Source organism: Mus caroli, chromosome 6 (genome assembly GCF_900094665.2).
Source record: "Mus caroli chromosome 6, CAROLI_EIJ_v1.1, whole genome shotgun sequence".
Classification (NCBI taxonomy): Eukaryota; Metazoa; Chordata; class Mammalia; order Rodentia; family Muridae; genus Mus; species Mus caroli.
The window spans coordinates 1,226,192-1,241,304 of record NC_034575.1 but is presented as its reverse complement, the minus strand read 5'-3'; the positions used below and the strand labels follow the sequence as shown (position 1 = coordinate 1,241,304).

Sequence of the window (15,113 nt, the reverse complement as noted above, 5' to 3'; positions counted from 1 at the left end):
ATACACCACCCCTCTTCTTATACACCACCCCTCGCCTGATACACCACCCCTCTTCTTATACACCACCCCTCGCCTGATACACCACCCCTCTTCTTATACACCACCCCTCTTCTTATACACCACCCCCTCTCTTTATACACCACCCCTCCCCTTATACACCAACTCTCCCCTGATACACCACCCCTCTCCTTATACACCACCCCTCTTCGTATACACCACCCCTCCCCTTATACACCACCCCCTCTTCTTATACACCACCCCTCCCTTTATACACCACCCCTCCCCTTATACCCCACTTCTCCCTTATATCCCACCCCTCCTTATACACCACCCTTCCACTTATACCTTACCCCTCCTCTTATACCTCACCTCTCCCTTTAAACACTTTCCCTCACTTTCTATACCACCCTCTCCTTGTACACCACCCCTCCTCTTATACTCCACCTCTCCCTTTATACACCACCCCTCTCCTTATATACCCCCTTCTTCTTATACACCACCCTTCCCTTTAAACCCCTCCCTTCCACTTATACCTTACCCCTCCCCTTATACACCACCCCTCCTTTTCTACACCACCCCTCTCATTTTATAGCACCTCTCACCTTACATTTTACCCCTCTCCTTATACACCACCCCTCTCTTTCTATACTACCCCTCTTATACACCACCCTTTCCTTTATACCTTACCACTCCCCTTATACACCACCCCTCTCCATATACTCCACCTCTCCCTTTCTGCACTACCCCTCTCCTTATAGAGTACCCCTCCTCTTATACCCCACCCCTCTCCTTGTACAGCACCCCTCCCCTTAAACCCCACCTTTCCGTTTATACACCACCTCTTTCTTATACACTACCTTTCCCTTTATACACCACCCTGCCACTTATACCTTACCCCTCCCCTTATACATCATCCTCCTTTTCTACCCCACCCTCTTCTTATAAAGCACCCCTCCCCTTACATTCCACCCCTCCCCTTATACACCACCTCTCCCTTTATACACAACCCCTCTCCTTAGACACTACCCTTCCCTTTATGCTCCCCCCTCCCCTTATACACCACCCCTCCTTTTCTACACCACCCCTCCTGTTCTATACATCCCTCCCTTTCTTTACCACCCCTCCCTTCATATACTCTTCCTTCCTTTTTTACCAGTCCTCCCTTTATATACCACTCTCCCCTTATACACCACCCCTTCATTTATATACCACCCCTTCCCACTGGACTCCTAACCCCACAACGTTACTGTCTCTGTCTTCTTCCCCCATCTCAACTCATATCAAGAATTCCAATTGTATTGAATTATACCCAGTGTGATGTCAATGTTTTTGCCATTAGTTGGTGGATTTGAATGTTAGTCTTCTGTGGCTACAATATACTTATTTTCTTGGGTATTGTGTATTGTTATTTGATTATATGATATAAAACTCCATTCCAAACTTACTCAACTCATACCTTTCTTGCCACTACTTCCCATCTCCCACTCTGCCCTATTGCCAGCCTTCCCCATCGCCCATTTGTCTCAGCATTTCCAAGAAATCCTGATATTAAGACCGTTGTGTCACTAATCACTATTAATTGGTGGCTTTCTTACACATGAGTTTTATAAATTGGTGTCATGGGTTATTCTAGTCTGGGATGTCATTGATATAAGAATCTATGTGAGTGGTATGTTTCATACCACTATGCCGACCACACTCCTGATCTCATCTCAGCCTCCGGCCCCATCTCCCAGGCTTCTACCGTTGCTCTTCCTTTTCATTCTCTTATGCCCCTCTCCAATATATTAATGAATTTCAAGTGTTCCAAATAATAATGGGATTAATAATCTTTGTCATTGGATTTGTTGTGAGGTGATGACTTTTGTTAACTTCAAAACTTCAACGAGTTAGTCCATTTCCTGGGGGATTATCATTGATGATGTACTGTGGGACTGATGTGTTGTTTATATACCACCCCCAGGCCAAACTTGTTCCCATACCTACCCTTCCCCACCATCTTTTTTTCCATTTGGCCCCTCCCCAACCCCTTATCTTCCTAGCTCCCACCCCTTGTCACTCCAGACCCATCCCACCTCTCCTCCCTCCATTCTTGATGCCAGTGGGCGCTGAAATGATCAGGACACAATTTGCCTTAACCACTAAGTCTTTATTTATTGAATTTTTATTGTAACATCAATACAGTTTTAGTAATACAAAGAAATATAATAAAGAGAATACAGTAATATAGTTTGAAGGGTGGGGTTGGAGGGGGGAAGGAAGAAGGGGTGTGTTAGGGAGGGGGAAGAAAGGGGTGGGTTCTGGAGGGGGGGAGGGAAGAAGGGGTGGGTTAGGGAGTGGAAGGGGAGAAGTGGTGAGTTAGGAAAGGGAGAAGTGTGTTTGGGAGAAGGGAAGAAGGGGTAGGTTATGGAGGGGGGGAGGAAAGAAAGACTGGGTTAAGGGAGGGAGGGGTATGGAAAGAACTTTTATTCATTTTCGTACAATTTCCATTAACATTTACCATTCAACATTCTAAACTTTATTCCAGCAACAGTTTTATCAAATGATGACTGTCATCTGGCATTCCTAAAATCCCTTGAGTTAATTCCCAGAGCCTGTATTAGATTACTCTAATCGTCCTAACCTTCACTAGAATGCCATCCATGTCCAATTCACTCCTAACACTGATTTCCCTGTAGTTCCCTCTGAGCTCGGCCTTAAAGGTAAAGTTGGTAGGGTAGGGGACAAATAAGTACACTCGTCCACTTGTTGAGGTATTTGATCTAACTTATCCTATGTAATCTAACTTATCCTATGTGATCTAACTTATCCTATGTGAACTAACTTATCCTATCTTATGGAACTTATCCTAACTTATCTAACTTATCCTAACTTATCTAACTTATCCTAACTTATCTAACTTATCCTAGCTTATCTTATCTTATCCTAACTTAATTTCCTAAATTACCCACCCACCTAAGATTACTTAACTATCCCTCCCAGCCCACAATACTTATGATTATCTATCCCTTATTCTTAATTGACTATAGGAAAAAAAAAAAGAAAGAAAAACAATGCAATGTTTAACAACAACTCAACAGCAAAATTCTGAAACAAGCAAAAACAATCCATTCCCATCAGATGCGTGTTCCCTCTCCAGCTGAATATGTAGCATGGTCCCTGCAGAAGAGTCTGCAGGCGGTCCTTCGTGACTGGTCAGGTCTCTCCAACAGGATGCTCTCTGTCGCCAATCTTGGAACTGTGTGGGATGCGGGATGTCGATGATGTGTGACATCAAGATCAATTCAGGAGTCCAAGAGGTACCTGTAAACTTAAACACAAGTCTGGACTGCATCGTAAAGATGCCCAACTCAAATCACTCTCAGCTAAATGCCTCCTGGTACAAACTAAACTGACTCTTCGTGGTGAACTTCATGACCAGCGATAGAAACTCTCACACCTCCTTCACTTTGAATTAATAAGGAATTCAAATTTGAGCCCACAGCCAATTAGTTAATTTTGTTAGTTTGTGTTCACCACTCCAATTTCTTCCTAATAAATGAATAAAGGCATTTTTGTTGGAAGTGCCAAAATAACAAAATAAAAGAAAAAACACAATATAAACAATTAATGTAAAATTGATCAACTTAACAAAATTTCAGTAAATTTAAGATCACTTATCCTTAATGCCTAACATCTATAGAGTATATATAGGGGTAGAGCATAGTACACACTGCCAAAGTCAATGTCAAGCTTTACTGTCCCTTGTGAGCTGTGAACTCACACCAGCACCATCTCCTTGACTCAGGTGGCCAACTTCTCCAACTATTTGCTTTCAGTGGTGGCAAATGTCCGTGTGTACATGCCAGGGCTGCAGGTGATGACCCATTGCTAGGCCCTCTGCAGCTTGAAGATCAAATGAGTTAAAAAAAAAAAAGCATGAAGGATGGAATTGAGATCTGAGGTAAACTGATGTGGTGCTTCATAAAAAAAAAAAATCAGAAGCAAATGCACCATTTAAAAGTAATTACTGTAAAACACTAAAACACGCAGTGATCCAAAATCAAAATGATTACCACAAAAAAAACAAAAAAACAACAACAACAAAAAAACAACCAAAAAGAAACCCACCACCAATAGAAAAAAAAACCCACTAAACTAATTAAAACATGTCAGGATAACAAAGAGATAAATGCTGACGAAAAAGGAAACTTCACCATTAAGATTCATGACAGGTAGAAATAAAAACCATGTTATGTCCTACTGCTCCTTTAGGTCTGCCTCTTTCATCTCCTTGCATAGCAACAAAATGGAGTCTCAGCAGTCAGGCAGAATGGTGACAAATCCTGCAGCAGGGTTAATGGTAGTTGTAGAGAATCAAACAGAAAGAGAGGTTAGACAAATGTTTCAAGGTAGTAGCAAGAGACTCCATTCTTAGAAGTCTGTATCTTCAAGACGATGCCCGGTGCTCTCATTCCAAATATCTGACATGAGAGGAGTGTGGATCTGGGTGCAAAATCATTTCCCCGCTCTAAACATCCAGATGTCCAGATGCATAACGGCAGACAAATGGGTGGATGATTGCAAAACTTTGCTGGTGTTTCTCCAGCCAATTAACAACATTCATGGAAATTCTTGCTGAAGTCCCTGACAAGTTGGTTACAATGAACTAACTCACAGGCTCCTGTCAAAGTTTGGGCACCAAATTTAGAAGTCCTTTTGATGTGCCCTCTTGCATGACTAAGAGGTGATTACAACTTTTTACAAACCCCTAACGCACCTGAAGCCACCAGAAGCTTCTGCTTGCCAAGTGTCACATTTTAGGGGAACCAATTTCTGGCATGATGATGGTAGGATGTTATGTCAGAGTTCTTGGGTCCACGTGATTTGCACCAGAACGTGAAGGCACACTCACAAGTCAGTCTGAGAGAGCACTTCCTTTTCAAGCTGGGGCGTTTCATGTTGCAGAGAACCAGTCGAGTTGCTGCTCCTTGAAAATTAACGGAACCGTGAAAATGGAGTTTGAAGGTGGTGAAGTTTCATGGGGTGCAGCAAGAGAATCACGGAAGCCTTTCCATACTGCACCGAAAAGTCTGGCTTCCTTTATAAGGTGCCCAGCATACGGGCAAGTCATGTCTTCCTGCTCCTCTTTCTTCTTCTCTTCCTCTTCTCTCCCTCTGTAAGAAGTCAGCATGGCCTGTGTTTGTATCAGCTTCTTTATAAAGTCATTTGGCAGCCTGTGATTGAGATGGTGAAAGGTTTTAACAAGTAAAACCCAGGCCTGTCAACTTATAAACTGGCAGTCAAGATGAAAACTGACTTTAGCCCTGCATGCCTCCATGCCTCAGAAGGTCCAGTAGCACACAGTCATTGATTGAGAAGCTGCACAGGATCAAGTTGAGGGCAGAGACTACAAAGGACATGACAGGTTCTATGCGGCACTGCAGGATGATGCTGGTGGAGGTGGCGGTGGCGGTGGAGGTGGTGGTGGTGGTGGAGGTGGCTGCGGAGGAGGATACTGGGGCACCGGAGGCTGGCGGTGCGTATTTTGAGACCAGGTGATTACAACAGGCACAACGATTATTCTTCCATGTACATCTCGTCCTACTGGGTACCACGCAGTCATCATTTGCGGACCTGTATAGTAAACATAGGCTGGATATGGGTAGCCAGGAACTTGGACAAATTCACCATAGCTTGCCAGGTGTGCAGGGTCTCCCATATTTGGAAGAGACATGCGAAGGTACTGATTTTGGATGGTGCCACTCTGTGGAGCTCGGCAATTGTAAGTAACTTGGAGTTTCCACCCTCTTTTCACTTGCAGGACTTGGGCTCCATTGGGCGCCACAGTGGGAGTCATGAGCCCATCTTTCACATTCCTGTCCACGAAATTTCGCAGAGCATTCATTTCAGACTCAGACATTGAGTACAAATGTCCACTTGGAAGGCTATGAGCTCCAGGAATCATCTCAATGTTAGGGTCAACCACCCGGTGACCCGGATAGACATGCTCATCAACAGGTGTATACACATTCTGAATATAGTAATACCTTACAGGGTGGTAAATTCTGAATCCAGCCATGTGGTAGAAGAATGGTGGCTGCTGAGGAGCGTTAGGATGCCCGTGAGGATGCATCTGCGGATGCTGGTGTGGATGCTGGTGCTGATGCAGGTGTGGATCCTGATGGGGATCCTGATGGGCATCCTGATGGGGATCCTGATGGGGATCCTGATGCTGAGGTGGATCCTGATGTGGAGGATCCTGATGCTGAGGTGGATCCTGATGCTGAGGTGGATCCTGATGTGGAGGATCCTGATGCTGAGGTGGATCCTGATGTGGAGGATCCTGATGTGGAGGATCCTGATGTGGAGGATCCTGATGTGGAGGATCCTGATGTGGAGGATCCTGAGGTGGAGGATCCTGATGTGGAGGATCCTGAGGGGGAGGATCCTGAGGGGGATCCTGATTAGGATGGTGATGTGGATCCTGATGGGGATCTGGATGAGGATGGTGATGCGGATCCGGATTCATATGGTTATGCATATACTGATACAGATACTGATGCAGATCCGGATGCAGATGGTGATGCAGAAACTGATGCAGATACTGATGCAGATATTGATGCAGATACTCATGCAGATGCTCATGCTGATCTGGAGGCAGATGGTGGTGCATAACCGGATACAGATGGTAATACAAATACTGATATAGATACTGCTGCAGTTGGTGCTGCATATCCACCTGCTGATGATGATGATAATGCGGATCCGGATGCGGATACTGATGCGGATCTGGATGCAGAAACTGATGCAGATGCTGATGCAGATGCTGATGCAGATGCGGATGCACATGCGGATGCACATGATGAAGTAGATACGGATGCAAATTCACTTGTGGCACTGTAAACAGTAAGTTAGAAGGTATCTGTGCAAACATCCGGCAGCGAAGTCGGCAGTAATCAGAGTTGAAGACAATGGAGCGGGTACTCCAGGTAATGTGAGGGTCATGTGTGCTCAGCCAACGAATTCCTAGGACAATAGGAAAGAATGGAGACTGAGTCACATCAAATGACAGTATCTCACGGTGGTCTCCCAGATCAACTATCAGGTGGTGGGTTTCCAGAATGATTGGGCCCGAGGCAATTGGATGCCCATCAATAGCTTCCACCATCACTGGCCAGTCTTTGATTCTGAGAGGAATTGCATTTTGTATGACAAAGTCTTGATCAATGAAATTGCCAGATGCACCAGAATCAATCATAGCTCGGACAAACAGGGTGGGTCTGCCCGGCATATGAATCTGGAGCATCACTTGTAGGTGCGGAGTCGAAGCCTCGGAGGGTGGGGACCTTATTCGTTCTGGCCCTGTCGCTGAAGGTCCCCCTACAGCGGGGCCGGGGAGTTTCCCGGCGGCGAATTTTTGGAGGCTTTCGCTGGACACGTGTCGGCGAAATGGCCTCCGTTGCCGCAGTAGAGACATAAGTTCATTTTGCGGCGTCTCTCTTTTTCTTCCTTGGACAGGCGCATGCGGGCACCTCCCACAGGCTCGGTGGGATCGGTCTGGCTGTTTGGAGGCATCACCAAGGCTCTGGGTGAAGGATCAGGCTTTGCAGCAGCATCACGGGCCAGCCTTCTCTCGATGTGAATACAGGCAGTAATCAGAGCAGCCAGGGTCTTGGGGGCCTCCTGGCGAGACAGCTCTGCGCGAATGTCTGGGTTGAGACCTTCCTGGAATTGATCCATCAGGGCAGGCTCAGTCCAATCCAGGTCCTGGGCAATCATCTGGAATGCATTGGAGTAGTCCACAACAGGTCCAGGGCCCTGGCGCAGACGTCTGATCTTGCGTTTGGCAGCTTCACGTCTCTGAGGGTCTTCAAAGACATGCTTCAGCTCCATCATAAAGGCAGTGTAGTTGTGCATCAGGTAAGTACATCTTTGCAGCTTGGCAGTAGCCCAGCGGGCGGCACGGCCGATCAGCATGCTTGTCACGAAGCATACACGGATGCGGTCAACTGAGAAATCTCTGGTGCTCTTTTCCATGAAGAGCTGGCACTGATACATGAAAGGACCCAGCATGTCAGGGTTGCCATCGAACTTCTCAGGAAGGTCTTCAAGGCAGTCATCATCGGAGAAAAAGTTTGGGATAGGGGCTGCTGCAGCACCCTGAAGCTCCAGGTCATCTTCGTCACTGTACTCAGGGAGCTCATCCTGGTCAGGCTCTGGATCAAAGTCATCGTCCTCATCATCATCATCAAAGTCATCTAAATGATCCAGCAAACTGTAGCTCTGTGCAAGTAACTCGACCTGATCCAGCAGGTTCATATTCTCAAACTGCCTGTTCATATCGTCAAAGTTGTTGATGTCTTCAGGGAGCTCTTCGTGTCTGCGTTCATCATCATCTTCGGCGTCAGGCACGCCCGGGCTCTTCGGGGTGTTGTTGTTGTTGTTGTTGTTGTTGGGAGGAGGGGGAGGGGGAGGGGGCGGGCAGTTGGAGGAACCACCCGCAGCAGCCATGGCTGCGGTGGGAGGGGCTTCACTCCCCTGGGGAGGGAGCCCTGGATCCTGGGACCCTCGTGGTTGGCAGTCTTTTGGTTCTTAAAACCCGCCTGTTCCTGTAAATGACAACAGAGGCATACATTCAACATACTCATTCAGAGCAGTCGCTATTAGCAGGGATTTAGGTGTTCAAATATGCCCTGATAATTAATTATCAGTTGATAATTAGTCAACAGAATACACACCCTCAATATGATGAGATAATCAGTCACAAAATAATGAGAAACATACTACTTCACTTGCTCTTTATAATTAGTAACATATACCCATCAGCAGCAGTACACCTTTATGCTGCCTTGAAGACCTTCCTGAGAAGTTCGATGGCAACCCTGACATGCTGGGTCCTTTCATGTATCAGTGCCAGCTCTTCATGGAAAAGAGCAGAGATTTCTCAGATTTCATACACCTTTAAAAACTGAAAGGTTTGGGTTTTATTTGTTTGTTTGGGTATAGAGGTCACACAGCAAGAAACTTCCAAGGCAGATAAATAGAAAACAAATTATGCAAAATAACTTCAAAATCATGCAAATTGATTCCAGCATCATACCTTTTACTAATAAGAACCACAGGAGAAAATAACACCCTAATCAATAAGAAGCCACACACATGAGAGGTAGGTATGAAAACCACAATGCCTGTACTCATCAGCTCTGAAAAATCCAAGTAGTTGGCCAAATGCCACATCAGAGGCACACCCTTAACAATGAAGCCTGAATATTAAGTCATGACAACCACTATCACAAAAACCACAAGATTATCTAATTGCTTTTATGACCACAAATTAACTTCCTCAGGAGAATTCTCTATGGGATAGAAAAGCATTGAACAGCTCATGGGGATGTCAGTTTACTTTATTAGGAAATTATTAAAACAAATATTAATTGATGCCTACTAGGAAGAAATGGGCTATACACTAGGACATCTTTTTTTTAAAAATGCCCGATAATAGCACAATTTAAATTCTTCATGTTTTAATTACATAACATAGGTAAGGGGGGTGGGAGGGTAGGGAATGAGAGAAAAGGGTAGGGGGTGGTGGGTGGGAGGGTGGGGGGAGCACCTTCTCAGAGGCAAAGGGGAAGGGGGATGGGGTGAAGAACTCTGGGGTTGGGGAACAGGAAGTGGGGGGAAACATTTGGAATGTAAACAAATAAAATAATTTAATAAAGAAAAAAAGAACCCTAAAAAAGATAACAGGTAGAAATTACTCAATAACAACTGTTAACTGACTAATAAGGTTACTACCTATGTACTTCCTGAGAAACAGGGCTAAGTGCAATTAGAGTGATTAATACTTATGTATTTGTAAGGATCGCAAAATGGCAAAATTTAAATAATTATAGTAAAGAACAAAAAGTTTAAAATCTTTGTAATTAGACAGCCCAAACTTTTTTAAAAGTTTAACAAAGTTTATTAAATTTTAAAAAGTAAGTTCGTACTTAAAGCTTAAAACTTGAAAGTTTTAAAAACTTTGTAATTGGTCAGTCTAGCAAACTTTTTAAAAAGTTTAACAAAGTTTATTGAAGGTTTTAAAAAACTTTTAAGAAGTTTGAACTTACAAACAACTTCTAAGTTTAAAGCTTAAATCTTTAGAAAGTATAGAAACTTTGTAATTGGACAGTCTAGAAACATTTTAAAGAATTTCAAAGTTTATTGAACTTACAACTTTTAAGTTTAAAGCTTAAAGTTTTAGAAACTTTTAAAAGTTGTTTTTGAAAGTTTTAAAACCTTCAAAAAGTTTATAACTTTTTAATAGTTACAAACTTTTAATTAAAAAAGCTCAATAAAAGTTTAAGGACATGAAGTTTTAAACTTTTGAACAAACATAAGTTTAAAAATAATTTTTTTTCTTTTACCAATCAAGGCAAAAATGGGCACTAGTTAAATTCCATGAAACAAAAAGATAAAAAATTGTTAATTAGCAAAGTTAGCTAATATTTTAACCTGTTGAATATTTTAAAAAAGAGGAAAACTGACATCCCACATGACACCTGTTCATCATCTTTGTCCCATCCCCCTGCTTTCTTAACAAGCACACGCCCCCTCCCACTACCCCCCCCCCCAGGGGAGGGGGTATATCTTTTAGGCCCCTCCCCTGTCATAACCATCTGCAGACATTTCCTTTTGTCCTAAGTTGTCCCTATGGCCTTTCCAATAAGCAGAACACACAGGTGACTAAAGTATGACTTCTGTAATCTAGAAAAGAAAGACAATTTCAAAATAAAAATTAAAACCTTCCTTAAGACGGTCTCAGCATGGCCTGGTACAGCCTGACTCAGGTCAGGAAGGTCTACGCCCTACTGGGGTGGGCTTTATTGAAGCCAGGTCTGGTGGACATTATCACCTATAAAAGACACCTAACTAACTATAGGTCCGAAACTGCAATAGGAGGAAAGCTATCACTCTGCTCAGTAAGATCATTTAAGGTGAGCTTGGAGTTAAGGTGATGTGGGGGGCTATACTCACATCACTCAGGCTGTGCCCCTCCCACCAAGCTATTCAAGGGGTTTGCTTTTGGTTTTTAATAATATAATGCTGGTTAAACAAATTAAGTGCCTTATTTATCTTGTGAGGTCACCAGTTGAATATCTGTGACCTTCACCACTCCTAGGCCTCAGGCTTAGGCCTGTGGGGGTGGGCTTGAAATTTTGGGGTAGGACTCTACTCCAAAGCTGAGTAGTTTAACCAGTGAGAAGTTATAAGGTATTGGGCAAACTGGTTAACAGTAACCATAAACAAGTAATGACAATGTTTACTGTAGGGCAGGACAGGTTGATGACAGGCAAGAAGCACTTTGCCTTCATTTTAATTTGACTTAAAAATTGTGGCTCCTCAAAAGGCCCTCTTAAAGGGCTGGACTGGGTGTGGGGATGAGGCTGCTGAGAGGACTCATTCCTGAGAACTGAAAGTTCACACTGTATAAGCCAGCTGCTTGAGAGAGGACCATCTTCATATATGATCATTAATCAATTAAGAATAATAAATAAATACATCTGATTAATTATTAACNCTTTACAATGTCTTCTTCAAAGTACTTTTACTTTGAAGAAACACAAAGAGCAACAACAGTAAATAAAAATATGTAAATGTCTCATTATGAAATGAAACACCGTTAAGGAACTTTTAGTTGCTTTAAAATTTTATATATCTCATTTTCTTAATGTTACGTGAATTATCTGTGAAATGTAATTTGCATATATTTTCCAATGTTTTGAATCTCTTTAATATGCAGATAAAATTCCCAAAGCAAAGCATGCATTTCAAGCTGTAATTATAAGCATATATTTCCCACAGATAGTTATACACTAGGGAGGGGCACTAGGAAGGCAGGAGATTGGGGGGAGCAAAAGCCCCCTATTTCTCTCTTTAACAAAATTCTGGCTCATAGTATATAATATGGAACCAGATTTTTAAAAAAATTTCTTCATTAATTTAGAAACATTTTTATTTGGCTTCTCTGTAAATTACACAGATGTTTAATTAAGCCAGTTGTAACCATTTCTGTCCTGCAATGTAACCACCCTGTTATATCACACAAATTTGAAATGTCAATATGTAGCATTAATAACCCACTTGCCCCAATTTAAATTAGCTTTTTATGAAAAAAGCTAATTACTTGGGACACCAAATAATTAGCTTTTTATGAAAAAAGCTAATTACTTGGAATAACAAATAATTAGCTTTTTATGAAAAAAGCTAGTTATTTGGAATATAATTTAGTTGGTTCACATTATAATTACAGCTTACAATACTGGAGTTCAAAACCATACTTTTTTAAAAAGAAACTTTTAAATGTGTTTTCAAAAGGGCCAGCAACTCAACTCAGGACAGCAAAGTGCCTTGAGAAAAAGGAACAAAATTTCAAAAAACTTGAAGTCCAGCAGCAAGACAATGAATAATTAATTTATTCTGGCCATTTAACACACATTTAATGAATCCTTATTATGTGCCAAGCACACTTTACTATAGCCAGGGCTAATCACCTAGAATGTTTAAGAAACAACAAAAACAAAAACAACAATGACAAACCTTTTCTATGCTAACAAACATCTCTCTCAGAAGCCAAGCCATAACACTAGAGCCCCTGAAAACGCCTAAGAAACACAGTGCTAGTCACCTCTGGCTTTGTATTTCCCAAAGCATTTAATTCCAGGAAGTCCAATGGTGTCTTGATCAAATAATTAAATATGAAAATATTTTTAAATTTAATTTTTAATTTAAAATAAGTAATTGCCTTCATTGCTTCAAGGCATCAGTTAGGCCTTTTTAAAAGTTCCCATATCCCACTATCAGGAGTTTTAATTGTGGGATCTTTATTTAATAATGCAATGCACTTATTAAAAGTGTTTATGCATGTTAGGTATACTTATTATTATTGTTGTTAATTATTCTTATTATTCTTTTATTTACTAGACACCTGTGGACAAAAAATAAAACCGCACAACAGAGAAACCGCAGGGAGGCGGGGCTGTGCAGCCAGGCTCAGACAGGCAGAGGCGCACATGCGCACTGGAGGCAAACCTGAAGGGAGGGGTTGCAGCCCGCATTGCGCAGGCGCAAGCAGGCTGGGGGAAGGCGGGGCTCTGGGCCACCTTGGAGGAGCTCTGGGAGGAGCTGAACAGTAAGGTAGGCGGGGCCTTGGGGGCGGGGGCTAGGCAGGCCACCTCAGAGGAGGCGGGCCTTGGGGGTGGGAACCAGGTAGGCTGGCTCTAAGGCATCAGCACTTGGGAGGTTGGGCCTGTGGAAGCATGTTCTGGAAAAGCGCGCGACAGGCGAGGCGCGCGGCCTCTCTGCAGATGAGGCAAGGCTAGGATGGGCGGGGCAGGTCTGAGCCTGGCTACAACAGGGCTGCAGAATGACTGCATGCCTCCCCCCGCCCCTACCTCCCCAGACCCCTCCCAGCAGCTCCCAACCACCAGATCCCTTCCATGCAGCAAGAGTGAACCCCCACCTCCCACCTCCCATCATCTCCCACCTCCCATCATCTCCCACCTCCCATCATCTCCCACCTCCCACCTCGGCCTCGTGCCCACCCAGCAAACCGGACAGTTTCCACAAACTGTTGCTGGACACCCATTCGTGTCCCTAAGTCCATTGCACCGTCACCTCAATCAATCACCACTAGACAAGGCAGGCCGTTCCGCCATCTCCAAAATCCAGCACCCCTCCACTCCACTGCCATAAGCAGGAGTTACGTGGACAGAATGTTAAAACCAATTTTGGCCTCCCAGGGCTCCATTTTGTCTACCACCAGCACCACCACCATCATGCAGATAGCCGTCCGACAGAAAAACGGAGCCAGTTTTGACCCGAACGGGGAACCTGTGTTGTCCTCTCACCAACGAGAGATACGTTCTCTCGTCTTCCCAACACTACTTTCTGTGTCACTTAAGAGGCTGCAGGTCTTATGCCTGTGCCGCAGTTTGTAGCGCATCTTCTAAATTCACTCTTGTTGCGCTTTTGCGTTTGGTTATTCTCCTGCAGCTTTCCGAATTGAATGCGTGAAGCACAAATCGGTTTTGGGTATCGCCGTAGTTCGGGCTGGTTTGTGGCGCATGAAGCGCCCCGTTCGCCCGGTTCACAGGTTCGCCTGTTCGCCCGTTTTATTTGCTCGTTCGTACACTGAAGCGCATGAAGCACCCATTAGTACAGTGAAGCGCATGACGCGCCCATTAGTACAGCGAAGCGCATTAAGCGCTCATTAGTACATCGTAGCGCATGAAGCGCCCATTAGTACAGCGAAGCGCATGAAGCGCCTTGTTAGGTGACCGAAGCGCATGAAGCACCCATCAGTTCGTAGCGTGTGAAGCGCCTATGAATATTTTGTAGCGCATGAAGCGCCTATGAGTATTTTGTAGCGCATGAAGCGCCTATTAGGATTTTGTAGCGCACGAAGCGCCCGTTAGTTCATCACAGCACAAGACGCGGCCGTCTGCAGTGCAATCCGTTTGTAGCGCGGCATTTAAGAGTAGCAGAGCCGGTCACTTTGCAGCGTATTTGGGGAGCTCATCACAATTCGGTCAGTAGCTCATGTGCGTCTGCAGCTCATCGCTGTCCGCAGCTCATGTGTCTACTGACCAATTCTGGACGCGAGTCGTGGAAACTGAATTCGCGGACCCGAAGCCGTGAAGACTTGCTTTCCACGCTCTCGTCTCAGGATCCGGCCACTGAAGGCTTGACAAAATTTGCGAGGAGATATTCTGGGGGGCGCTACTTTTATCTCCCGCAGCTCCCGGTGTAAAACGGGGATTGCGTGTGACCGTTTTCTGGGAGTAAAAAAAAAAAAATCCTAACCACATACTCACCTCACGAGGATTCCTCTGCGATGACACGAAGGATGAGGGGTCCCGCGACGACCCGGTCCACTGGGTGACCGCGGTCCGGAGAAGGCTCCGGACCGCAGCCCGCGCAGCAGACCTAGGCGAGGCTCGGTGGACCTTCTCGGTTGGCTGCTCTCCCCAGGTCGTAGTTGGTCAGGATTCTTCGACACACACCAACTCAAGTTGGAAACGCGTGTATCGGGAGCCCGGACTGCTCGCCTTATATAGAGAGATCCTAGGAGGGGGGGCGCCAAATCC

General features: G+C 44.4%; 1 protein-coding gene across 1 annotated transcript; it reads right to left on the bottom strand.

Moving 5' to 3' along the window:
• Positions 1-4,113: 4,113 nt before the first annotated feature.
• Positions 4,114-15,032, bottom strand: Peg10 (paternally expressed 10). The gene is given in 3 exon segments (XM_021165033.2): positions 4,114-7,383; positions 7,386-8,591; positions 14,841-15,032. Coding segments are annotated over 2 exon segments (3,081 nt in total). The 5' UTR covers positions 8,494-8,591; positions 14,841-15,032; the 3' UTR covers positions 4,114-5,410.
• Positions 15,033-15,113: the final 81 nt, after the last annotated feature.